This window comes from Mytilus galloprovincialis, chromosome 4 (genome assembly GCF_965363235.1).
Source record: "Mytilus galloprovincialis chromosome 4, xbMytGall1.hap1.1, whole genome shotgun sequence".
Classification (NCBI taxonomy): Eukaryota; Metazoa; Mollusca; class Bivalvia; order Mytilida; family Mytilidae; genus Mytilus; species Mytilus galloprovincialis.
This window is the reverse complement of record NC_134841.1, coordinates 69,396,517-69,424,132: the sequence shown is the minus strand read 5'-3', so window position 1 is coordinate 69,424,132 and position 27,616 is coordinate 69,396,517. Positions and strand designations below refer to the sequence as shown.

Below are 27,616 nucleotides of genomic sequence, written 5' to 3'. Positions count from 1 at the left end.
AAAGTTGGTAAAGTTGGTATCTATTTTGTGTACTGGGGTCCTACAGGTTTAAACCACACAATCGAAAATATCATACCACACAATGATTGTACACATACTAAATTGCCTAAGGATTGTTATGCCCCCGGTGTTAGATGACAGGGGTATTAAGGTTTACCGATGTCCATCTGTTTGTTCGCGTCTGTCTGTCCGTATGTCCGTATGTCCCGCAACTGTTTTCCATTCTATAACTTTGGTTTGCCTCAACCTAATGGTATGAATCTTATAAACAATGCTTCTGGTTACATAACAAACATATAGTTGGAATTTGGATTGCGGCGGTTTCATTCGCCGTTCTCGAGTAATGTCCCTTTATAAATGGAAAAATTGCAGAATGTGTGTTCCCGTTACTTTAGTTTGCTTTGAATTTGGATGGGGTTTCTTTCACTGTTCTCGATTTATGTCCCTTTAATATATGTACAGGAAAAATTCTGAATTTGACGTATATTTGCAAGCTGGTGCATCTGTGTCCCATGGACATTTTCTCCTTTTGTTTTGCGGATGTTTTTTTTCAAACTTTAGATCTGAGTAATTTTCAGCTAAATTTACATGGTACACGGTACAGATCCGCGATTCTATGAATTTAAGATCCTTCAAAAGTACGCAGCAAATTAATTGTGCATCTTCCTTTATGGAGTTGTTCAAAAAATTTGCCCAATTTCAATACATTTTATATTTACATACAGTTTTATCAAGTCAGCTGTAATAAGTCAAGAATGTCAGTTGTTATCTTATAGTTCGTTTCTGCGTGTTGCATTGTCGTTTGGTTTTTTGTTGCAACTCAGTGTTTCTGTTGTTTCGTTGTTTTCCTCTTATTGTTAATCAATGTGTTTCCCTCAGTTTTAGTTTGTAACCACGATTTGTTTTCTCTCAATCGATTTAAGACTTTCGAACAGCAGTTTACTACTGTTGCCTTTATTTAAAAATTCATTAGATATAAAATTATTCTTCAGTGTTTAAGATTCACAACGAGGTAAATTATATCTCGTTTAAGTAAAACACACAATATAAAACCTATGCACAAACAATTAATGCAGCTAGGCTATACGTGTTGAAATGTTTGTTGTAGAAAGTCACAGTACTAATTGGTTTTACTTGTACGTACAAAGACTATAATGCATGAATTTTTTTCTTTCTTTCAATATATATAAGAAGATGTGGTATGAGTGTCAATGAGACAACTCTCATCCAAGTCACAATTTGTAAAAGTAAACCATTATAGGCCAATGTCAAGTCAACACGGAGCATTGGCTCACACCAAATAGTAAGCTATAGAGGGCCCCAAAATTTACTAGAGTGAAAATCCACGGTTTAATCTATATTAAAAAAAAAACGAGAAACGAGAAACACTTATGAACCACGTCAAAAAACGACAACCACTGAACATCAGCTTCCTGACTTTGCACAGGTGCAACAAAAAATGCAGCGGGTTTAAACGTTTTAATAGGTACCAACCTTCGCCTTTACCTGAAACAAAAATGTTAACATCACACACGAGATAGAAAGACACACTATAAAATATAGTGATATAAATTGAAATGGCTTGACTATGGTTGTGACGATAGGATACGTCACACAAGCAGTGTATGCCAGCTAAAAAAAAGACTTAAGAATTAGTCCATTTCATGGTATAAACAGGATTGAGGAATATTCATCCTCGAAAGTTGAGTTACTAGTACTACTTTTTTATATAATCAGATAAAATTTAGAACGAAAAATTCATAAATTAAACGTTTCATATATTATCAGTGGGCGCTGTGGATAGTAAAATACAGGGCCGTAGCGTAATGGAGGCAAATGAGGCAAATGCCTCACTTTTGAAACGACGACCAAACTTTTTCATTTTTTTAAATAATGTATTTTTCATTTTCAAATATGCGAGTTTCAAGTTTGAAATTATCTACCGGCACACTACATACAGTGTGTCCACTCTGCATCAGCGATTGCAACTTTTACCATAGCGGTGACGGTAAAAGAAATAAGTGTTCCGAATACAAATCAAAATAAAAAAAATTGAAACAAATCTTAATGTCGTTACAAAACTGGTTGAAGACGGGTTCTTATAAGAGAAAAAAAGATGAAAAGGTAACTCATAAGTATAAGCACCCCCTATAAGTATGCTGGCTTATTACTTTCCTTGGTTTATTTTTGAATCGATAACGCTATAGTAATACCAATGTTTACACTATCAACTCACTGAACAACAAGTGTTAATCGATAAAATAATTCATTGACCAAAAATATAATAATTACTTATAATTAATTTAAACAAAATCATGAAGCGCCTTTTCTATGGAAGTCTTTAATGCCTACGGCAATTCATGATTTTTATTTAAGTATGAAATACATTTTTGGTATTGTTGAAATTTTTTTGTTCGTGTTTCTTTTTTTTATTATGATAAGCATTGTCTGGTTGTATGCTAGCGTGTTCCATTGATTCTAGTGCGGTAGGTCGTGGGTTCGAACCCCAGTAGGTCAAACCAATGACTTGAAATGTGGTAGAATAATGTGTCCAGGTAGGTTGACATGTCTTCCAGTGGAACATAAGAACGTGTGTTGAAGCTTTTCGATAGTACAGGTCACAGGAGAATCGGAAAGTTTTGGTTGACCAACAGAGATTAACTTTATTTTTCTTTTATTATAAAGATTAATGCTGAAATAACCTTCTCCCGTTTCAGGCACCCGAACCCCCAAAAAAAAAAGGCACAAAATTTTTTCGCCTCGCTCCACTCGGCGATTTGCCTCACTTTAAAGGAACATGCGCTACGGCATTGAAATAGCAAATTGAATATAGTAGAAAACAAAATTTGGAATAAAAAGCTCCTGGCCCGAAGTATCTGTGTTCGGGATCATGTTGGAGTTCATCGTTTAGATTTGACAAAGGTAGCTTACAGAAGAATTTATTGATTTGCTTCTTATGTGAGGAATTCAAGCAGCATCCTTTAAACCAATACATGTTAAAACACGACACAGTCAAAGGCTGACAACTCAAAAAAAGATTAGCTTTATTTGATGGTGTCTGTCTACTTCTTTTATTGGAATAGCTATAATTTTGAAGGATCTGCCAAGGAAGCCGTTTATACTCAGAATCTCGTTGTCAGGGTGTGTTGAATGTTTTGTTTAATATTTATGTGGAACAAAGTACTGTTTGAGGGTAATGTTTGGTCTAAATTCTACGAGACACAACCTCACTAAAAGTTTTGAAAACAATAACTGCGATTTTATATATAGGAAACAGATAGTTCACCTAGATCTATAAAAGACAATTTATTATTTTTGAAGTTGACGTCCCATACTAATTGAAAACAATTCAACTAATGTTGCAGAGGACGCCGGGTTTGTGGCGCATGCATGCCGCGAAGTTGCATTGCAAGATTAACTTTCCCGATCTGACGATGCACTCGCTCTTGTCCCGTTTAGAGTTCCTGATGTACATTCAAAATGAATTCATGAGGTTTTAATAATCGTCAAACTATAGTTACTGTTGCGATTAAAAGTTGACTATGTAATATACAAATGTATTCAGTATTGCCACTTTTGTCCTCATATTTCGGACCCTACATGTTTTTGACATAATAAATTACGTCCATTACTTACTGCGCCTGAAAAAAGAAATCAATTTCAATCTTTCAACTTCTGATTAGGCACAATGTTTTTTGAAAGAAAGAGAAACGTTTCAGTTAATTCTCGGTCGTTGAAATTGCCTCATATTTGCTGTCACACCTTTAACATAATATTTTCTCTCACTATTTTCAAATGGGTAATATTCTGTGTGTCTTTGAATTTTGTCTTTTTCTTCGCTTTTTTGATTTTCCATAAGACAAAGAAAACGTATAATTAATACTAATATTGTAGCAACAACACAAAAAGCAAAGGAAAATATTTTTCATTGCTGTTTTTCGTCTCAAAGTCACAATGAGGTTTTCAACACGGAGCCAAAAAAGGAGCAACTTTTACCTCACTGTAAGATTAAGAAAGCCCCTAGCTACTAAGCTAGCACCGATTTTGTTGGAATTTATACCTTTGATGATAAAGTAGTTTACATATTCTGACCCGACCTCTTATATCATTCACTTTTGAAAAGTACTATAAAAATGTGAACTGTCAACATAAATCAAACAATTACTGATATACCAGTAGTTAAATAGGAAAACAGCTAATAATATTTGAGATACATATAATCGTTTAAAACATTTACCAGTCAAAGTGTAAATAAAATTTATAACAAGATAACAAAAAAATATTGAGCACCCATTTGTTGTAATGAAATCATTTCAAACATGAAGTTGAAAAAAATCTAAAGTCAATCATTCTAAATAAATGATATATTTTGTACATGTATGCATATGAATAAAATCTCAGATTTTTTTTAACTTTTTGTTTTAACTTTTTTTTTAAAGTTGTAAATCTCATTGCAAAAATTGAAAAATGTTATACAGCTAGCTTCAAAAATAATTTTGTTTCAAGTTAAATTTAACTTGCTTTTAATAAAAAGTTTTTAACTTAGCTTCCGCTTACTTTGAGCCAGCAAAGAACATGTTTTCATTTTTCCAGAGCCGGCACCAATTTCACTATTATTCACGGGCGCCGGTGTAATGAAAAAGGGTTATTTTCCGGCTTGACATAAACAATTTTAAATAGCCAGCAAAATAGCCACTGCATAAAAAAACGGAAGAATTTGTACGTAATTTTCAAAAAGAAAAAGAAAGAAAACGGGGAAATGTTATTAGCGTCTGTGACCAGATTTTGCAGATTAAGACTGTTTATATATGTGGATGCATAAAAACATTAAAGACCGTCGTGGTATATACTTTTTTTCTTATTTTTTGGGTCGTCATCACATTTTATTGAAAAAGTCCGAGGAATATCGAACAGATGTTTATATGTATAAATAACTCAAAATTGCCGGCATTTAAATGGCGTATTTCAACTGCGTCAGGCCGATGTGAAATCCATAGCCATCTGATACGAAAACTTACTGAAAATAAAGAAAGGGTTGCAAATTATATGAAATCAACATGTATTTACCAGAAGAAGGTTAGCACTGATTTTCTTACATCGCCTCTCGATTACTTGTACCTTTTTCGAACAATAACATTGCAATATTTTTTCAACCTCTCTAAAACTATTATTTTAGAAGACATAGTATATAGACTTTATAGGCATTGACAAGCTCATGCAAGACTAACCATAACATTGCTTAGTCTAGAGAATGGGTTCTGATACTGACAGTAAACACTGAGAGACGATAAAACAGAAAAATAGTAGTCCTATCAAAAGCATAATTTGAACTGATATCTATATTAAAATAATAAAAACAACCAAAACAATACATGACAGGGAAAATCAAATCATCTACAAATGAAAAACGCCAGGGTTTCTTAATAATTGAATAAAATAAAAAGCAATTGTCATGATTGTTTGAAATACTATCAATAACTGGGTAAAAAACTCGACTATCACAGTAGAGCTTCTTGAAGAGAGAAGTGACAGGAATGCTACGCATAATCCAGCCTAGACGTCAAAGTATTAAAGCTGTAAATGAATAATTAGTGACCTGCAAAGAAGTTTAAATGGTAAATTGAAGTAAAAATATGTTTTGTAATTGACAGATAGCATTTATTCCGACCCAAAACATCCCTTTTGCATTCCTGTCGCTTTTCTCGAATCTACTGTGATAGTCGAGTTTGGTATATTTTTACCCCGCTATTGATAGGATTTTAAACTCCTGTGGTTAAAGTAGATTTTTTTGTGATTTATTTTTAAATTTTAGTTACATGTACATAGATATAGGAAGATGTGGTGTGATTGCCAATGAGACAACTCTCCATCCAAATAACAATTAAAAAAAATAGTAAACCATTATAGGTCATTGTACGGCCTTCAACACGGAGCCTTGGCTCACACCGAACAACAAGCTATAAAGGGCCCCAAAATTACTAGTGTAAAACCATTCAAACGGGAAAACCAACGGTCTAATCTATATCAAATAAAAAAACGAGAAACACATATAATATACATAAACAAACGACAACTACTGTACATCAGATTCCTGACTTAGGACAGGTACAAACATTTGCAGTATGATTACTGTCAGTGTTAAATTATGTTAGCATTGCCATTGGTATTTACACAGCCAAAATGGCAAATTGTTACTATGGTTCTGTGTTTGAAAATCATATTTGTTGTTATAATTAGTTATCAAAGGTTTATAATTTGATATGCCAGACATCCATTTCATCTACATTTATAAGACTCATCAGTGATGCTCAGATCAAAATACATTGAAGTTAAAAAACTGTGATGTATAACAGTTATATATACTGCATGTAGTTAGCTTGGTATGAATAAACTCCATGAAAGATTTGGTATCTTTTCCTTATGTTTTACAAGTTTAAGATAAATGTCAATGAACTTTGCTTTAATTTTCCTGACATACATGTATTTATTCATGATTAATTTTGTCCAAATAATTAATAAAACACTAAAGTACATTTTAAACTTGTTTACGTTTTAAGTGGGTCACTTTATTTTGAAACAATATGAAAAGCTTATGTATAGAAATAGAAATAGAAAAGCTTAAACACAATTTAAACTTTATTCAACAAAAACCAATGAAAAGGGTGCGAACCTAGGGAGCAAACATGATTTTGGGGGATGGACCCAGATAAGTGTTATATATGGGAGAGTCCCACTTATAACACGATTGTTGACAGGTATGAATTTTTCAAAGTCAATCATCAGCATTAGCTGTGAGAAATCATCATCCATCATGTCTAGAGAGTATATTGACTGAACCCATATTTGTATCTGCATATTACTAAATACCACTTATGAACAAAACATGTATTTTGTAGATATGCATGAGGCGGAGGAGGACAGTGATGAAATTACACCAGATTTATGGCAGGAAGCCTGTTGGATTGTAATCAGTTCTTACTTCGACGAGAAAGGTTTGGTGAGACAGCAGTTAGATTCCTTTGATGAGTTTATTCAGATGTCAGTACAGAGAATCGTAGAAGATTCACCACAGATAGATTTACAGGCTGAAGCACAACATAAGTCTGGTGGAGTAGAAACTCCAGTAAGTCGATACAATACATAAAACTGCAATTTGAAAACTGAAACATTAATATCATGAATATTGATATTTGGTCACAGTGAAAGTTTTTAATATGTTTGTTAAGGGTAGTAGTTTGACTGCTTATATACATGTACATTATATTATATCTTTTATAATCTGATTTGCTTCAACAAATAAGCAATAGAATAATATGTTCTAAAAGTGAGTAAAACACCATAACATTGTTTTCTTGTGGGATTTTTTCAGGTATGTTTATGCATTTACAAGCAAACAATAAGAAATATATATAGTAGGACCCATAAACAGTTAACATCAAACGTAAAAAAAACAATTTGATAACAATTTTAAGAAAAATTTATTCTATTTTGCAGCCTAGATACTTGCTGAAATTTGAACAGATTTATCTTTCTAAACCAACCCATTGGGAAAAAGATGGTGCTCCTAGTCCTATGATGCCAAATGAGGCACGACTTAGGAATCTAACGTAAGCTATAAAAATTATATATATCACATTAATATTTTTATTGTTTTAATATACAAGTATAACATCAAATCTTTTATGTTTTGAAAAGTTATGTGGTTAACACAAACATGACAAATAAAATATTCAGTTATCCTGGATATTGAAATTATATAGAAATAGGGTCAGGGATCTTGACATTATAGATTTAAATCCTAAAGTTTTCTCATTTATTTTGGTTTAAAAAAAAAATTATGTCCCCGTGTGATTTTTAAGCTAATTTTTTTTTTTAATTGTTGTATCATTTATGTGATATGCTAATAAACATTGCAAAATATGAGAAGCACTTGTACTTTTTGTGTATGAAAATAAGCATATGTGTGATAAAGAACTGAAACAATTTTCAAACTTCCTTTATATTCAGTGAAAATTTTTCTTGATTTTTTATTTTATAGGTACTCTGCACCTTTGTATGTTGACATTACTAAAACAGTTGTCAAGGAACATGAGAATCCAGTAGAGACACAACATCAGAAAACTTTCATTGGCAAAATTCCAATCATGTTGAGATCAACCTACTGTCTGTTAAATGCATTGACTGATCGTGATTTGACTGAGTTAAATGAATGTCCTCTCGATCCTGGAGGGTATTTCATCATTAATGGGTCTGAAAAAGTGCTCATTGCTCAGGAGAAAATGGCTACCAATACAGGTAAATAAATAAAACTTGTCAAAACGTCAATGTAATGATTTTTCTAAATATTGCAAGTACATTTATTAGTTTTCTCAAGAAGAAAAATAGAGATGTTTTATCTTTAATGGTTCAAGAAAACTCATACTGATCAGTTGGAATTTAGGATTTTAGTTTTTAACAGATTCTTTGTAAAAAAAAATCTTAATGTGAAGATTCAACTTAAAGTATCTAAACGTATTGCATTTGATGTCTTGGTAGTGCTTGTAATGTTTTTCATTAATTATATATAAACTCATTTAGTTGAAAGAGCTTTTTTTGTCATCCTGTGAGGCTGTGATATCTCATATTTAGCAGAACATGTATTCATTTCAATGCTATTTCTATTTCAGTATATGTGTTCCAGCAGAAAGACTCCAAATATGCATATAAAACTGAGATTCGTTCTTGTTTAGAACATTCTTCAAGACCAACCAGTACATTGTGGGTTAACATGATGGCTAGAGGTGGTGGTGTAAGTTATTAAATTATTATTCAAATTAAATCCAATATTTTGTATCATACATTTTTGTCTAGATTTGTGATATACACTGTGAAATGCAGTAAAATTAATGAGTAAAAGTTGCTTCCCTTACACTCTGTTTACTCTTCTAATGAAGAGCAAGTTTGTAAACAGAAATATGTTGATTCTAGAAATAAATATTTCAATTCCAGACCTTTCATTATTTAATTTTAGAAGTCTGACAAATCTTTTAGAATATTCAGTTTGCTTGAGTAGTATTAGATAAATAGTATGATCTATCTTAAGATAAAGAGAATTGAAGAAAACAAGAAAAAGGGAGGACATGGTCTTGATCCGAGCTCAAATTTTATACCCTTGAAGAACTGTTTAGCAATGACAATAATAGTGCAAAAGTTTAGAACAATCTTATATATTTCTAATGAGTATAATTTGTCTATGATTTCATACTCTTATCATAAATGTATATTTTGATTTGTAGGTATAAATGCAGTACTTTCATTGAGTTTGTGTCATTTATTTTGATATTTTACATGTCATTCCAGGGAGCCAAGAAGAGTGCTATAGGACAAAGAATCATTGGAATTCTACCATACATTAAACAGGAGATACCAATCATCATTGTATTCAGAGCCCTAGGCTTCGTATCAGATAGAGATATCCTAGAACATATCATATATGACTTTGATGATCCAGAAATGATGGAAATGGTAAGTGCATACACTGGTTTACTAGCCTGTTAGCACATATGTACATATAACCTGTAAAATAGTCAGTTGTTAACACACTGATATGTGTGTACATCGCTGACCATGATCTAGAGCCGTAAAGACACATGTTTAAACATAGAATTTGTGAAAATAGATTTCTTTTCAACAAATTTATTTTGTTAGTTATCATCTGGTGTCATATGTATTCAGAAACACATGATAGCAATTGAATAATTTATCTTGTCCAATTTACATGTATGTGATATGAAGAAACCTTTAGTTTTTTGTAAATATTTGATTTTTCAGTTTTGCCGAATTCTGCATACAAGTCTATACAAAATTTGTATTTGTTGAGCATTTAAATTACTTGGTTCAGCTGTATGCACATAAAATCCATGAAATTGGTATCATGCAAATTTATACTTACATGTACATGTATGAATCCACATGGAATAGAGGAGAACTGATTTTCTGAGACTTGTTTCAGGGGTAAATTTTACAATTCATTTGTTTTGAATATTATATGCTCATATTTTTAGGTAAAACCCTCTTTAGATGAAGCTTTTGTTATACAAGAACAGAATGTGGCTCTGAATTTTATTGGTGCTCGTGGAGCTCGCCCTGGTGTGACCAAAGAAAAGCGTATCAAATATGCTAGAGAAATTCTACAGAAAGAAATGTTACCTCACGTTGGTGTCAGTGATTATTGTGAAACAAAGAAAGCTTACTTCTTGGGGTAATATACAAATGTTAAACTATGTGAAAATTGACAAATTATCATGATGATTTATACAACTGAATTTTTACTCTCCATCAATTTGATTTCTATCTTTTGTAGTGACACGCTGACAAAAAATACAACAGGTGCATGCTTTTCTTTTGTATGAAAGGATAACTTGAAATCAGGATATTTTGTAATTGAAAGATATTTGATTAAAATCCAGTAAAATATGTTAAGATGAGGTCACTTCCTTACATGACCATTGTGCAATTCTGATTAGAATTTTGATGCTGTTATTATAAAAAGTACTGAATTAGATTAATAGCAAAAGTTTAGTATGTAAAACAACATGTAGAAACTTGAAATTAAACATATTGATTCATATCTTTAAAAGGTACATGGTTCACAGACTGTTATTAGCTGCCATTGGACGGAGAGAAGTTGATGACAGAGATCACTATGGTAACAAACGTCTGGATCTAGCTGGACCATTATTAGCTTTCCTGTTTAGAGGGTAAGAATATAATTTCATAAACAAGTATTTACTCATTGAAAAAAATATGTCGCTCTAATCAAATTGCTTTAAAAAAAGGAACAATTTTTGACATGCATTACTATCTTTCAATTTCATGCTGAATAAAACAGCATTCAATGGAAGACAGTTTATTATGTAACATTGAAATATGCTGCCATAATTGATATTTAAAACCTTTTCTTGTAGATTGTTTCGTAACCTGATGAAAGAGGTCAGGATGTATGCACAAAAGTTTATTGACCGAGGAAAAGATTTTAATTTGGAACTTGCCATTAAAACCAGAATTATTACAGATGGTCTTAAATACTCTCTGGCTACAGGGAACTGGGGAGACCAGAAAAAGGCTCATCAAGCCAGAGCTGGAGTATCACAGGTATAGCAACATCATATTCTCTTTGTGGGTAGCCGTGTTTGTCAATTTTACCACATTCTGATATTTTTACCAATTTTTAAATGTTTACAGCATAATAACTCATTAAAAGTGTGTATAATGGCTGAAGATTTTTAATGAAAAGTAAAATGTTTTAGAGAAAAAATACACATGAATCACTGTTATAAGACTTTTATTAGTCTGATATGAATATATATGAAAAATTGTGTTGTATTTTAAAATCATCTATTTTTAATACTTTTTTGTTGATTGAATAATAGGTGTTGAACAGATTGACCTTTGCCTCCACCTTGTCTCATTTACGACGTCTGAATTCTCCAATTGGTAGAGATGGTAAATTGGCTCGTCCTCGACAGTTACACAATACACAGTGGGGTATGATATGTCCTGCTGAAACTCCAGAGGTAACATTCTATTACAAGTAATTTCCTTTACTGTAAAACAAAAATTCTCATTGTAACATACAACTAAAATGAAACGATGATCATGCACATCAAAATGATGACAATTTCAAATATATATACCTCATGGTGAATCATATACTGTAGATACTTGAACTGAATGACAGTTTACTGTTAGTTGAATATTTAAAAAAATTTGATATGTATAGCATATAGTTGCCTCTACAAAATTTACTGGTTAACAGTAACTGATTTGTATAGGATAACGATAAACATTCAGCTGTGACTCTTGCGATTAAATAATGAGGTAATGAAGGATGAAATAATGAAAATTAAAATGTATATGATTTTGTACACAATTATCCTCTTGTATACTAAACTATAAATGTATTATACAGGGAGCTGCTGTAGGTTTGGTGAAGAATTTAGCTTTGATGGCATATATTTCTGTGGGATCACAGCCATCACCCATATTAGAGTTCTTGGAAGAATGGAGCATGGAGAATCTGGAAGAGGTGGCTCCATCAGCCATACAGGAGTAAGATTCTTTGATAGTTTATAACAGTTTGACGTTGTTTGCAAATTAAGATTTTTAAGTTTTCTCATGGTTAACACCTTAGATAATTCAGTGTTTATATTAATTATGAATTTTATGTGAATGATAGTTCTCAGCTCATCATTTGTAGAAACTCAGCATGAAATCAAATATCATTTGCCTATATGGCCATCTGATGCATTAAAACAGTGTCTTATGTTGTTTCGTCTTTCAAAAAGAACCCATATATCAAGTCTATGGAAATGATAGTTGTCCTGAATGATTTTGATTGTGTTTTAGTGCTACAAAGATATTTGTAAATGGTTGTTGGGTTGGTATACACAGAGATCCAGAACAGTTGATGAGCACATTAAGAAAACTCAGAAGAGAAATGGACATCATAGTATCTGAGGTATGGTTTTGGATAAATTATTCATCAAATATTTTTTAAGGATGTACACCTCTGAGGAGCCAAAAATTTCTACAATTAAACTTTTTTTCTTAACCTGATTTTTAGGTTTATAAGACTGTAACAAAATAATTGGTAAAGAAAAAATCATATGGTGGTGCACTTATTTTTTTCTACGGTCCTTTGAAAATGTCCAATTTCGATGATTTTCCCACTTTTCATCGATTTTTACCTATTTTTGGGCTATTATCATTAAAAAAATCACAATTCCACAATTAAACTTTTTTTCATATTAATTTCTATAAAGATGAGGTGGACCAATCTGAATAAATTTTACTTAAAAAAGTTATAGGTAGGTGTTAATATAAGAAAGTTTAATTATATTTTGATGCTTTTTTGTGTAAAATTTACCATGCTGTCAATTTTGTATTTTTGTGATTTTTCTCAGTTTTAAGAACAAAATGTATATTATTTCAACTTTTTTGTTATAAATGATTGAAAAAATACATATCTAAGAAATTTGAAAAGACTAAAATGATATGGTATACAGTACATGATTCTTGTAAAATCATTTTTTGTATCCCTAACCCATTTTCTCAAAATTTTGACTAAAAATACTGACTTGATTGGTCATAAAATTTTAAAACTGGATTACTCAAAAACCATTCATTGTAAATACACAAATTTTTCACAGAGTTATGTTTGATTATAATAATTTTAAAATTCATTGATATTTTCAACTTGTATCACATGTTTTGGAAATAATTCAAGAACGAGATTTCAACGAGACTGAACGAGACTGAAAAGTCAGAAGAATACATCCTTAAAGTAATTATCAGGTTTTCAGGCAAGAAGTGATATGGAAAATCAATTTTTATGAATAAAAAAAAGTGAACAGAAAAATTGTCAGATATAAAATGGAAATTCTCTGCATTCCCACTGACAGTATTTCATTTACTTTAGCATTTCATGTTTTTTCATGGCACAAATAGGTAAGGTTATAAAATGTGTAAGTTCATACCATAACAGCTACACAATAATTGAGAGTATAGAGAAAAAAAATTCTATTTTATGATGACTAACTAATTTGAAAATAGAGTTGCTTCCCTTATCAAAACTAATGCAGGGGAAATAATGAATAAATTAATTTGTATTTTATTATTTTATTTTCAATAAACTTTACCTGAGTTCATTTAACAGCAAGAAGTGAGGTAGTTGATTGATTTATTTACCTTCTTAAAATTGACATTCTAAATTCAGAAAGGGGAAATTATTGTTCATAGCCTCGTATTTTAAAATCTAAAACATGAAAATTTCTAGTAAACAAGAATAATGAAGAACTGTAGTTTAATTGCATATAATTATTGATTTTATAGCTTACTAATGTAAATTGTATTTTTTAGGTGTCCATGATTCGAGATATTCAGGATAGAGAAATCAGAATCTACACAGACGCAGGGAGAATCTGTCGTCCATTACTTATTGTTGAAAATCAGAAACTTCTGTTAAAAAACAGTCATATCAAACAATTAAAACAGAAAGAATACAATAACTACAGTTGGCAAGATCTGGTTGCTAGTGGTGTAGTGGAATACATTGATCCCCTGGAGGAGGAGTCTATCATGTTGGCCATGACCCCTGATGATCTGACGGAGAAAGAAGAGGGACAATATTGTTCTACATATACACATTGTGAAATTCATCCAGCTATGATTCTTGGTGTCTGTGCTTCTATTATTCCATTCCCTGATCACAATCAGGTAAGATAGAACAATCTCCCAATCTGATTAACATACAAAACCTTCTGCGCTTTGCTTACAAGGACCTGATAATGGTCATTTCTACTCTCTGAATTCATAATTATCACGTCGACCAATAAAATTTCACTTCCAAATATATAACAGATCTTTGAAAGTTAAACTTTTCATTGGTTCTGTATTTCAATTAGATTGTCATGTCGAACATATTGCTTTCTTTGTTAATCTTAATTTATTAGAGTGCATAATAATTGAGAAGTAAGTAGTTTCTATATCAGTTATTCTTTAAAATTGTCAAATGATGTAACTTCTACCAGCTGAATTACTCATCTGCAAGCAGTAAAACACAGTTTCACAGTACAACAATTGGAGTTTTAAAGAAAAGACAAAAATTGTATTTACAATTATTTTCAAAATACCATGTTTCTTATTTTGTAATAACTACTGTCATGACTGTTGTATTTTCCGTTTATAACGAACATTTTCAAATTAAAAAAAAACAAACTTGTTTACATAACTTTGATTTTTATTTTAGTCTCCCCGTAATACTTACCAAAGTGCTATGGGTAAGCAAGCTATGGGAGTATATATCACCAACTTCCATGTCAGAATGGACACCTTGGCCCATGGTCTCCTGTACCCACAGAAACCTCTAGTCACTACCAGATCTATGGAGTATCTCAGATTCAGAGAATTGCCAGCAGGTAAGTCACATTAAGGATATCCTCACAGTAAAAAAAGGAGGATGTATAAAAAGTAAAAACAGACCTTAGGTTTATAAATTATTAATTTTTTAAGTGGCTTGTATTTATGAAACTGGGTTAATAATTTATTTCTTGAAAGTGTACAAAAATTGTACAGCTTTTGCCTTTTAACATGTTTCATTTTCAAAGACACATTTATAACCAAACAAATACACAAGAAATTCCTCAAAGAAACTTAAGAATGCTTATTGACTTTGCTTTATCTATAAACCTGAATTCAAACGCTACCTGAGACTTAAAAAAAATAGAATGTTGTATGTGTTTTTTGTCTTGAAAATTTTCAGTGACATCAGACCAACTTGTGAAGAATCTTTCAAAAGTTGAATTGGAGTGACTACCCTTAGATTATTCTTCAACTGAACTAGAATTTACCAAAAGTATGCGTTTTAACATCTACATTCTATCCAATAGCTTAAGCCTGATTGTTTGCAAAAATGAAGTCAAGCTGACACATTTTTCTTCAAATATTATGGAAATATTTTATATGAGGCTTAAATTAAAATATTGTTTGTTTGCAGTTTACCGACCTACCCTTGAAAATCCTCCTGACTGTGAAAATTTTATTGCTTTAAATTTGAAGAAATTTTTTTTAATACTTCTATTGACACGATCCGGAACTTTTGGTCCTTTCCGGAAATGATTTAAAGTCTGGGTCAATTACGCATTTCAAGCTCGGTTTTTCTTAGCTTCCCGTCAAGCGTTCATGTGACCATTTAATGATAAAGCACATGGAAATTGTTTAGGACAGGTATCCATGAAGTCACGGAGGAGTACTTTACGCTGTCGTCTCGTGTCAATTTTAAGACAAATAACAAACAAAAAAGTTTATTAGTAAACTGTTTATACAGATTCAGGCACATGTAATGATGTGTGATGATATCATTGACGATGATGCAGCGGATATTCATAACTGACACGATAACCATTCTGTCTCAAACAAATCGGGTACAGAATCTGTGGAGCCTGACTTTATGGAACCAATTTCAGTGGTTAAATAATTCGACAGCAGCTTGAAGTATGGCATATTTTCTACAAATCGTTGTGAAGACGACAAAGATGAAACCACTCCTCTGTGACTTAAATCTTCATGGATATATCTGTAAACACGCCTGTACAGAGAAATGGGCTCATTTGAAATGTTAATGGATATAGATCATGCCAAATCAATAAGAAGCAACCCTAACTATACAAAGATGTAGAGAAAATGAATGGTTAGCTTGAAAAATAACTATACTCTCTCTACATTAAATCTATCTTCGATTGCAATGAGTATGCTCCTTTAGGATAAGGGGGGCTGCCCCACTCATTGCAATTATTCTCTTTCTTACAATATTAAATATACCCAAACTGTGTGGCCTGTGTGAATTCAATTAAAACATGTCCTTAGGAGCTATGCTGCCAATTTTTTTTATGCCTTACAAACATTTCAGTACAGACCATTTACTTTTAATGGGGTGCTATGGATTTCACCCCAAACTTTAGATTTTTTAGGTTTTCATTAAAGCCTGGCAAAAATACAACCTTATCACATATAATTAAATATTGTTAGAAATATGAAAACAGTCGAATGTCCTAATACTTTTTTTTCAAGTTGCCTTTTTTTCAATTGAGGAAGATTCAATGGTTATTTTTTTTTATTAAAAATACACTCTTTAATACATTGTCTTATAAATCTTTAATATCTACATTTTTCTGATGAAAATACTCTACTCATGAAAACATTCTAGTCAAGAAGCATACATGTCTGAATATATTTCTTTAAAACAGTTCTAGTCATAATGTCATTCCTTGTTTATAAGTGTTCCAGTATTTAATAATTATACCATATTTTATGTCATAAATTGGATAATGACACTATGTTAAAGTTTCAATTTTGGTTAAAAAGTTTTTTTTATCTGAAAATGCCTGTTCATTTGATGTTGGTTTTCAGCATGTCCAGTGTTTGTTGTTTTAAAATGTTTTTTTTTTCTTCACAAGAAACTTGGTTTAGTGTAACTGCTTGTTTAAACTGTATTTTGGCTGATAAAATAAAATATTTTTCCTACCTACCGACCCTTCAGTCTGAAGGTACAGTCGGAAAACTGCAAACAAACATATTTTTAAGGTTGGCCTGATACCATCCAAGTAAACTATATTCTTGTTTATTAACATTTTGAATTATTTACAGGTATTAACTCTGTAGTAGCCATTGCCTCATACACAGGATACAATCAGGAAGATTCTGTCATCTTAAATAATTCTGCCATCGATAGAGGATATTTCAGGTAAGTGTGGTTTGAAATAAATATATCTTATACATATAAATCTGTTCATACATCATGTACATATGGAATCTATTTTAAATAGGATAAATGAAGTATTTGTAGGGATTTTAAATACAAGTATACACTTTTCTGTAGAATTTTTCGTGGGTACCAATTATCATGGATATTTAATTTCATTGTTTTGGCATAGTCTGCAGAAAATTTGTAATTCATTGAACATTTAAATTTGTGGTTTACTTGTACCCATGAAAATTTGTATACTACGATTATTAATGAATCCACAGTATACAAATTCCCAAGAAAAATTCCAGTTTATAAGTGCATAAACATATAAATAGATTTGGTATAGAATTTTTCTTATTTCACTATTTTAAAGACTTAATTTAATCAATTATATTACAGGTCTTTCTTCTTCCGTTCTTACAAAGATTCTGAAGCTAAAAAAGGTTTGGACCAAGAGGAAATTTTTGAAAAACCAACTCGAGAGAATGTTCAAGGTATGTTTGTTTTCTCTATCACTTTGATGGAAACAGTTAGGACTGTTCCATTTTAACATAAGTATCCTAAATTTAAACTCCTCATAGTCATATGGTCTATCGACTTTTAAACTATGCAATGTTTGCATGTTAAAGTGCAGCTTTTTTTGAAAAAATGCTTAATACTATCAAAATTACATACAAAATAGACGGTATGGGCTTTGCTCATTGTTGAAGGCTGTACAGTGACCTATAGTTGTTAATGTCTGTGTCATTTTGGTTTCATGTGGACAGTTGTCTCATTGGCAATCATACCACATCTTTTTTTTTTTTTTTTTTTTTTTTTTTTTTATATATGTTCGATTCAAAAGTTTATTTGATGTATTTACTGTTAATATGGCCTTATAGAAGAAGAAGATGCTTTATTTCCATCAAATGGGCTCACAAGGAGCAGAATATAATATCATTATAATATTATTCTTACAAATATAATAAACAATACAGTATACACAGTTACAAACACAAATAAGAAACAACAGTTTTCATATATTTGTATATATATATATTGGAGTTAAATTTTTTTTGGACGGGATTAAAAAGCCCCAAATTTCCGAACTATACAAAAGAATGAGTTTAATTGTATGATCAAATACGTGGAGGCTGTTTTTAATATTTGGATTCAGTGACAAGAAGTCCTTTCGTATCTTGTAGCTGATAAACATGTACCTAATAAGGGAAAATTATAAAATTGAAGTACAAAGTTTCAACATTGTAATACATCAAATTTAAAAGTATCTTTGGTGGGAAATGGTACCTTAATTATTGTACTTCTATATGTAAAGATAAATGAAAAAAAAAAACATTTATCAATTTACTTGTTGTAACTTGAAAAGAAAAAAAATCATCTGAAGTCATGCAGGATGCTTTTACATTAATTACATTTTTCTACAGGAATGAGACCAGCAATATATGACAAACTTGATGAAGATGGGATTATCTCCCCTGGAGTGAGAGTTTCTGGTGATGATGTATTGATCGGTAAAACACTGACCATGCCAGCTAGTGAAGATGAGGTAATAAAAAAAAGGAAAATCCCAAATATACTGAACTCCAAGTAAAAATCAAAATGGAAAGTTTCTAATCATATGGCAAAATCAAAAGCTCAAACACATCAAACAAATAAATATCAACTGTCATATCCCTGACTTGGTACCTGTAAAATAACCGCATTAATGATTATTTTATCTGTAAAAAATGTTATTTTAATTAAAGTTTTTTTGTGTTATATCTCCACATTTTTGGAGCTTTGAACTGGACATTTTAGATTTAACCATGAGAGGACATTTTCTTCCATTTTAAAAACCTGTTGACTTAAATATTTATCTACCCTAAGTAAACATCTAAATTTTATATTTGAAAAACTGTCACTGGTGAAAAAATATCCTTATTAGAGTGGTGATGTGGAAAAATTATAATCCTGTCATTCATACATGTAAAAAAGTATAAGTTAAAGTTTTCAGTACTTTAAACAACTGATTTACAATAATGTTTGTTTTTGTACATTTCAGCTTGAAGGAACAGCAAAGAAATTTACCAAGAGAGATGCCAGTGTGTTTATGAGAAGAAGTGAGACTGGAATTATTGACCAGGTAATCATTGTGTTCAGTCTTATTTCATATGAAAATAAATATTGGAAAGATGTGTACTGTAGAAAAGATGTCCATTGAAGATCTGTTAGTGTTTACCCTTACTTAGCAGGGAAGTCTTCTTCATGGACAACATTAAATAATGGAGATATGTTGCTGGATGTAGAAATGTTTCTTCATCATGTCCTAATCTCCATATAGATTTAGCATTACCTTCTTGTTACCTTTTAAAGGCTTGTATAGTCCGTGGTTTTATTCTCCAAAATTGAACATGCCAGCGGCAGCAGGGGTGCGGACCATAGAGTACAATAAGCAAGAAATAAGAGAACAAGTTCAAATTTTGCAGGTGGTTTGTTTTCGTTCTGCATCTTTGTTAATGATATTGTAGAGTGTGCTCTTATCATTTTTCAAACTAATAATTTTACCTTATCCATATTAATTAGTTATTATTATTCAATTTCAAATTAATATTGATGAATTTAAAAATTAAATGCTTCATAACAAATTTCTTGTTACTTTTCAATGCATTGCTTATAAAATAAACTGGTATCTGCTTGAATGAAATTGTACAAAAAAAAAAGGAAAAAAAGTCAACCGTAAATCCGCCTGCAATGTAAATTACAAAATGTAATCAGTTATTATACGTTCCGTTTTCGTGTTTCATACTGACTGATATGTTATTTATTAGCTTTAAACCCTTCAAAGTTATAGATTATCGTTGATCATCTCAATGAGATTGATTTTCTCGCTTGAGCCGGTACGGCAAAAGTGAGAAAAGCAATAGAGTTGAGATGACCAATGATAATCTGTTTATTGCTATTTTACCTATGATGACTTTACCAATTTCATTAGCAATGCCACGTGCCTCCTTAGTTTCTAGCAACACTTTTCCATCTCAAGCTAGTAACATGATATGAAAAATTATCACAAAAAAAAATCAAAGGAAAAATGTACAAAATAGCGATAATATATTTAACACTATTTTACATCAGGATGGAACTGTTTTATTTTCAAAGTCGTATTATATTGATATCTAGTATGTACGGATTTCAACTTTCACCATTTTTTCTCTTTTTTTTTTACACATGCCTTTCAAACTTCCGGTTTAAACATAAACAAGTTTCTAATTTTTTTTTGGGTGATTTAAACTTATTTTAACAATTGTGTAAGGGTTTTATAATCATTTACAAGCAGTTTCAGCTTCTGTTTGATGATGGAAAATAGGTTTAAAAAAATATACCACATACGACCACACACAATTTGAAATTACTAGAGTTTCATTGAACCTTTTCAAACAGTTACAAAATTTTTTTTTACCATATATTTCATGGGGAGAAGGAGGTGCGGCCTATGTACCATTGGGAACTATATAAGCCTGATTACGGTATTCTAATTTTTATATATTAAAACACATAAACAGCTTATAACTTGTATGTGATTGAAAACAGTCCCTATTTAAAATGAGAATATGTGGTAAGATTGCCAATGAGACAACTCTCCACAAGAGTCCAAATGAAATAGAAATTAACAACTATAGGTCACCAAGCAGCCTTCAACTATGATTAAACCATACCTATACCATTTATTGGTACAATTTTTTAAAGTAAATGCTGATTGGAACAGTCAAATCTTATCGTATATAAAGTTTCATCTTAAAAATTGTCATGTTAAAGAAACAATTTCAATTTTGCTTTTTTATAACATAATTTAAAATATGAAAAAGTTGAAACTGCAATTTTTCCACACAGGTGATGGTCACATTAAACCAAGAAGGTTATAAGTTCTGTAAGATCAGAGTGAGAACAGTAAAGACACCACAGATCGGAGATAAGTTTGCTAGTCGTCATGGACAGAAAGGAACATGTGGTATAACATACAGGCAGGAGGTATGCTTATTGGTTAAGATTAGATAAATAAATAAATATTGACATTCAGGTTATGAAAAAGAAAGGATGTGGTGTATCAATTCTTTACACAAAATCACTTTGCCTTCACAAAAGATCCAATCACAAAGGAACTGTGTTTTTATTGCTTTTCTTCATCTCAATGTCAAATGAAGCAAAAACCTTCACTTCAAGTTCAAGAAGGCCCTAAGCTCCTATTTAAATAGAAAACAGTTTATCCAAAATATGTATTTTTAACTGGATTTTCTAAAGGACAATTTGACAGCTCAACTCCTGATCATATAAGATATTTTATCTTTAGCTGTTACATTGTTTCTTGATTATGTCCTTAACTTAATATAACAAATGTATTATATTAACAGACATTAAAAAAAATAACAGAACAACCTCCATATCTTTATAGAGATAAGAGGCTGTTGTCATGAAAGAGCCATTTTCACTGGCACAAAATAAAGCATCTCTTATATTTCAGGACATGCCATTTACATGTGAAGGAATAACACCAGATATTATTATCAATCCTCATGCTATTCCCAGTAGAATGACCATTGGCCATTTAATCGAGTGTGTCCAAGGTAAAGTGGCTGCTAACAAGGGAGAGATTGGTGATGCTACACCATTTAACGATGCTGTCAATGTACAGAAGATATCTAACCTCCTACACCAGTATGGATACCATCTCAGAGGAAATGAGGTAAAGTAACAATTAAAAATGTTTGAGCATCAAATAAAGTGATAGCTTCATAATATACAACACACTTCTTGTATGTATTATTACATGTATTACATGTATTACAGACAATTAAACATACCAATAGTCAATAAATGCATTTAGAAAGAAGTGAATTACCTAAGATTCAAGAGTGTTTTATATTCATAAAATAAAAACCTTTAGTTTAACTTCTTATCTACCACAGGCGATCATACAGTTTACTACTACACACATCTTATTAGTTAGCTACTGCAGCAGATTTGTAGGTTAACTACCAGAGATAATTTGCCATGTGATAATTTTTACGGCCGTGCAATTAAATATGAAATTATTAAGCAATTACTGTATAGAAATTAAAAATAAAAAATGCATTTAATTCACAATTGTTTGAATTTTTATATTTCTGATTTTGATCCAATTATGTACACTAATTAAGTCAATAAAATATGTTGAAAAACAAATTATTTGTCCAAATGTCGATATCTAACTCTGGTTCCTCGCTTTTTATTTTTAGTTAATTGATATCACTGCCGACACTTCTAACTTCACTTTCACCTATATCGGACTGCTTAAATCCCTCAAACACTTCATCTTCTTCCTCCGATTCGAAGAATGAAGCCCATTCATCAGCCATTGTTTCAATCGCATTTCGCAAACAAAAACACGTGTTAAAAACAATGTATTTTAAAATAAACATATTTTTTTGGTTCAATTCGGGATTCCCCCTAGGTATTGTCCAATCTAAAGAGTTTTAACAGTGGTATAATTTACGGGAATATCCGTCAACGCGACTGCGCATGCATTGTTTACAGCAGATAGATCAGTCACTGCGAATACACAGGTGACCTGGCAAGCGGATTTATTAGTCACTACAAAGTAAATGTATTAATTACCGCGTATATATCCGTCAGTGGTAGATAAAGAGTTAAAGCAAAAGATACTTGAATAAATTTTTGAACTATCTGTCAGATTTAATTTAATTAATTCATTTAACAATGTTTAATATGACTTACAAAATGAATGTAGATTATAAGTAATTTCAGTTATTTTGTTTTAAAAAGCAATGTCATTTGTTAAAATACTATATTTGTAATAAAAATAAACATTTACACTTCGTAGGTGATGTATAATGGTTTCACAGGTCGTAAGCTAAATTCCCAGATTTTCTTGGGACCAACCTACTATCAGAGATTGAAACATATGGTGGACGACAAGATCCATTCTCGAGCTAGAGGACCATTACAGATACTTAATAGACAACCTATGGAAGGAAGAGCTAGGTTGGTTTATAATGACAGTCGGTGTACTGATATTGACAGGACAACACTTGTTTAAACGTACAAGAGCTATTCCATTAAAATGTATGTGGGAGGGTAGGGAGGGAAGTTTAGTTATTGTATCTCGGTATGTTTCTATTACCATTTATATGCAAAATTATCTAAAAATGGTTCTTGGTTGTAGGAATATTTTGAAAGTCCCTTCCTACCAACCCATATACATTTTAATGGAATAGTCCTAATTATATTCACATGCCTTTACTCAATGTTGGATTATAAATCATCACTCATATAGACATACACCTTTGTATCAAATTCATTCAGATGAAACATTGACAAAAATGATAAGGAACACCAAAAAAAATAAACCTTGATTGATTATAAATTTTGATAATTTGTCTGTAGCATATAATGAAATCATAATAATCAAACTCGCATTTGTGTAAATTGATAATTTCACATTATCTATGTTTGTAGAATTTTTTATGATTTACACATTTAATCTCTAAACATTTTATATGTTCCTGATATTATTTCAAATTTTATTCAGTAATTAGTTACTATAGTTGCTGTAAACCATCTTGTTTTCGCAGATACTTTATTTCACGTTTAGCCCTCTCTATCCTAATTCACAGCTAATTAATTCCACGATGATCAAATTTACCTAATGAAATTCAAGTTTTAAATTTTCACAAGGATTTATATTCACATTATTTTTCTTCTCGCATAAATAAATCGCTCATGAAAATAAGTTGGTTTACAGTAAAATAACTGATGGGACTACCACTTTATAAAATTTATTGTATTTAAACCAACTAACCATCAAATAAATTATTTGTAGGGATGGAGGTTTACGTTTTGGTGAAATGGAGCGTGATTGTCAGATTGCTCATGGAGCGGCTCAGTTTTTAAGAGAGAGGCTATTTGAAGCATCAGATCCATACAGAGTGCATGTCTGTAACTTCTGTGGACTTATTTCTATTGCTAACCTAAGGAATCAGACATTTGAATGCAGAGGTTGCAAGAATAAAACACATGTAAGTAGTTTATAAGTAGATGTCACAGTATTTGAAATTAAAGAGCCAGGTGAATCATATTTGGATATAAAATGTAGAATTTCTAGAAATTCAAAATTAAAGATTAAAGACTACAGAGAATACTGAGACTATATTAGAGAGAATACAGACTTTAGATAATACAGAGCGTTCTCTTTGTCTAAGAACCTTTCCCCAGATACTGAGACTATATTAGAGAGAATACAGACTTTAGATAATACAGAGCGTTCTCTTTGTCTAAGAACCTTTCCCCAGATACTGAGACTATATTAGAGAGAATACAGACTTTAGATAATACAGAGCGTTCTCTTTGTCTAAGAACCTTTCCCCAGATACTGAGACTGTATTAGAGAGAATACAGACTTTAGATAATACAGAGCGTTCTCTTTGTCTAAGAACCTTTCCCCAGATACTGAGACTATATTTATATTAGAGAGAATACAGACTTTTGATAATAAATAGCGTTCTCTTTGTCTAAGAACCTTTCCCCAGATACTGAGACTATATTAGAGAGAATACAGACTTTAGATAATACAGAGCGTTCTACTTGTCTAAGAACCTTTCCCCAGATACTGAGACTATATTAGAGAGAATACAGACTTTAGATAATACAGAGCGTTCTCTTTGTCTTAGAGCCTTTCCCCAGATACTGAGACTATATTAGAGAGAATACAGACTTTATATAATACAGAGCGTTCTCTTTGTCTAAGAACCTTTCCCCAGATACTGAGACTATATTAGAGAGAATACAGACTTTAGATAATACAGAGCGTTCTCTTTGTCTAAGAACCTTTCCCCAGATACTGAGACTATATTAGAGAGAATACAGACTTTAGATAATACAGGACTATATTAGAGAGAATACAGACTTTAGATAGTACAGAGCGTTCTCTTTGTCTTAGAGCCTTTCCCCAGATACTGAGACTATATTAGAGAGAATACAGACTTTAGATAATACAGAGCGTTCTCTTTGTCTAAGAACCTTTCCCCAGATACTGAGACTATATTAGAGAGAATACAGACTTTAGATAATACAGAGCGTTCTCTTTGTCTAAGAACCTTTCCCCAGATACTGAGACTATATTAGAGAGAATACAGACTTTAGATAATACAGAGCGTTCTCTTTGTCTAAGAACCTTTCCCCAGATACTGAGACTATATTAGAGAGAATACAGACTTTAGATAATACAGAGTGTTCTCTTTGTCTAAGAACCTTTCCCCAGATACTGAGACGAGACGTTCACTGACATGTAAAGTCTAAAGCAAATGTGTAAATGTTGATTGAATGTTCAAAACATCAAAGCTAGCAAGTTTTTCACTAACAATCAATATTGTTATACAGATTCTTGTCAAACTCTATATCAAATCATTTCTTAAAATATGAAAAAATATATAATGCATATGTTTTTTGTTAAAAAATTTCGCTGAAAATCATACTGTCTTTTTTCCACTGAAAAACTGATTATAAAAACCTTTTATAAGTTTAGTTCACTAATAAATATTTAATCTGAATTTTAAGAAGTTAAGAGTTTTGAATATTCATTATATAAGAAATTATCATTATTTCTAGCAAGATTATTGTTCTATTATATAGAAGAAAACCTTGTTATAGATAGACATTGCAACACATTGTATATTCTGTATTATTACACATTGTATGCATGTTGGTATTGTTAGACATTGTATGTTCTCTATTGTAACACATTGTATGTTCTGTATTGTTATGCAAAGTATTTTCTATATTGTAACACATGGTATGATCTGTATTGTAGATTTCCCAGATCAGGATACCATATGCCTGTAAATTACTGTTCCAAGAACTTATGTCCATGAGTATAGCTCCAAGACTTATGGTAATTAGCTGAAGGACGTCAGTCTATATCTGGAGGAGAAAGACTTTAAACAGAAGTACTGAGAAAAGAATGTTGTGCTATTGTGTCTTACATTGCTTATTTACATTGTAACATAAAATCAGAAAAATAGCATACTTCTATTGTAAAGTATAGCCAAATGGTTATACTCAGACAATGTCTTCATTGATGTTAATAATATCTAATAGATATGTGAAAATAGAGATGACAGTGTATTGATACAAGTACATATTTAACACTAGGTTATAGCATGCTGAAACTTCATGTTAGGAACAAATGTGAACAGTGGATCTAGTGCTTTGTGTAAATAAATATGGACTCAATGTTCATGTAATGTTCAAATAATGAACAGGTCAGAGAGAGAGTTTTAATTATAAATATTGTAATATTTATAATTTATCATCTGTATTTGATTTCATTAAAGTTGCAGAGATAATTTGATTTGTTCTTACATTTTGTAATAAACCTTCTTGAAACATGGGGTATATACCATAAGTTATATGGTTCTCGACTGACCCCTACGGATCCATAGAGGGTTAGTAAAATCCATAGGGGGTGAGGTTGGAGGTCGAATCCCCTATGGATTTTATTTACCCTCTTAGATCTTAATTTACAAGGATTGAGAGTTTTCCTGCAGATAGTCTGTGGTTTTCTTAGGGTACTTTGAGTTTCATAGCCAATTAAAAAATGGCAACCATGAAGTACCAAAGATCTATGAAAATGGTGTTGCGCACCAACAAACAAACCGTATTTCAGAGACAATAGTGACAGTTCAATTTTATAAGGCATTAAGCTCAATAATAGTAGATCACTATGACCCGCATTTCATGATCCTTAGGAACAATTGAGAGATAGGACCATTTTCTCCTGGATTTTGTATCACAGTAGAACATTCTCAAAATGCATTTCAGTCTTAACTTATATTTACAACTATGCTTGTGGCCTGAGAGAGCTTTTTAAAATATAAATTCCTCAAAATAGCCAAAATTACAATATAAGTATTTTGGCAAACTTTTGAGTATTCTAAAAACGATTTGCTGTTGTAGATGTTTAGGTCAACCGATAAATTATAAGTGTATAGATCTATAATATTTTATGTCCTCTAAATGTTATCAAATTAGGAATGTTGACTCCTAAAATTTGCATACATATTGGTAAGCTGGTTGTACAGTTGTATAGGTGAGCTTTTGTGGTCGATAGTCATTTTAGTAAGATAAAAGTGTGCAGCTTCAGTACTACATTAATGCAATATTTTCCAGCCTACTTGCTATATCAACACTTTCTTTGAAAGATTTTCACAATAAAAACAGAACATTACACAAGTTTATGATTACTAGTCCTAGAATATTGTATGATTGATTGACTTCCAGTGACAAATATTTCATGCATGTTCA

General features: G+C 31.3%; 1 protein-coding gene across 1 annotated transcript; it reads left to right on the top strand.

Annotated features, from left to right (window-relative positions):
• The first annotated feature begins 4,925 nt into the window (after positions 1–4,925).
• Positions 4,926–26,658, top strand: LOC143072821 (DNA-directed RNA polymerase II subunit RPB2). Its single transcript, XM_076247926.1, has 23 exons — positions 4,926–5,076; positions 6,897–7,123; positions 7,495–7,607; positions 8,039–8,295; positions 8,667–8,788; positions 9,340–9,504; positions 10,044–10,240; positions 10,620–10,739; positions 10,947–11,133; positions 11,412–11,555; positions 11,951–12,090; positions 12,388–12,499; positions 13,900–14,256; positions 14,789–14,957; positions 17,185–17,281; positions 17,684–17,778; positions 18,709–18,830; positions 19,326–19,406; positions 21,152–21,289; positions 21,780–22,001; positions 23,139–23,299; positions 24,138–24,333; positions 26,124–26,658. The coding sequence occupies exons 1-23, from the start codon at positions 5,058–5,060 to the stop codon at positions 26,214–26,216; spliced, it is 3,534 nt and encodes a 1,177-aa protein (XP_076104041.1). The 5' UTR covers positions 4,926–5,057; the 3' UTR covers positions 26,217–26,658.
• Positions 26,659–27,616: the final 958 nt, after the last annotated feature.

Bases quoted from the DNA above. Each gene is read 5' to 3' on its own strand.
- LOC143072821 (XM_076247926.1), top strand. The intron at 10,241-10,619 runs GTAATATACAAA...TATCTTTAAAAG, and splicing joins AAGAAAGCTTACTTCTTGGG to GTACATGGTTCACAGACTGT. The intron at 14,257-14,788 runs GTAAGATAGAAC...TTTTTATTTTAG, and splicing joins CATTCCCTGATCACAATCAG to TCTCCCCGTAATACTTACCA.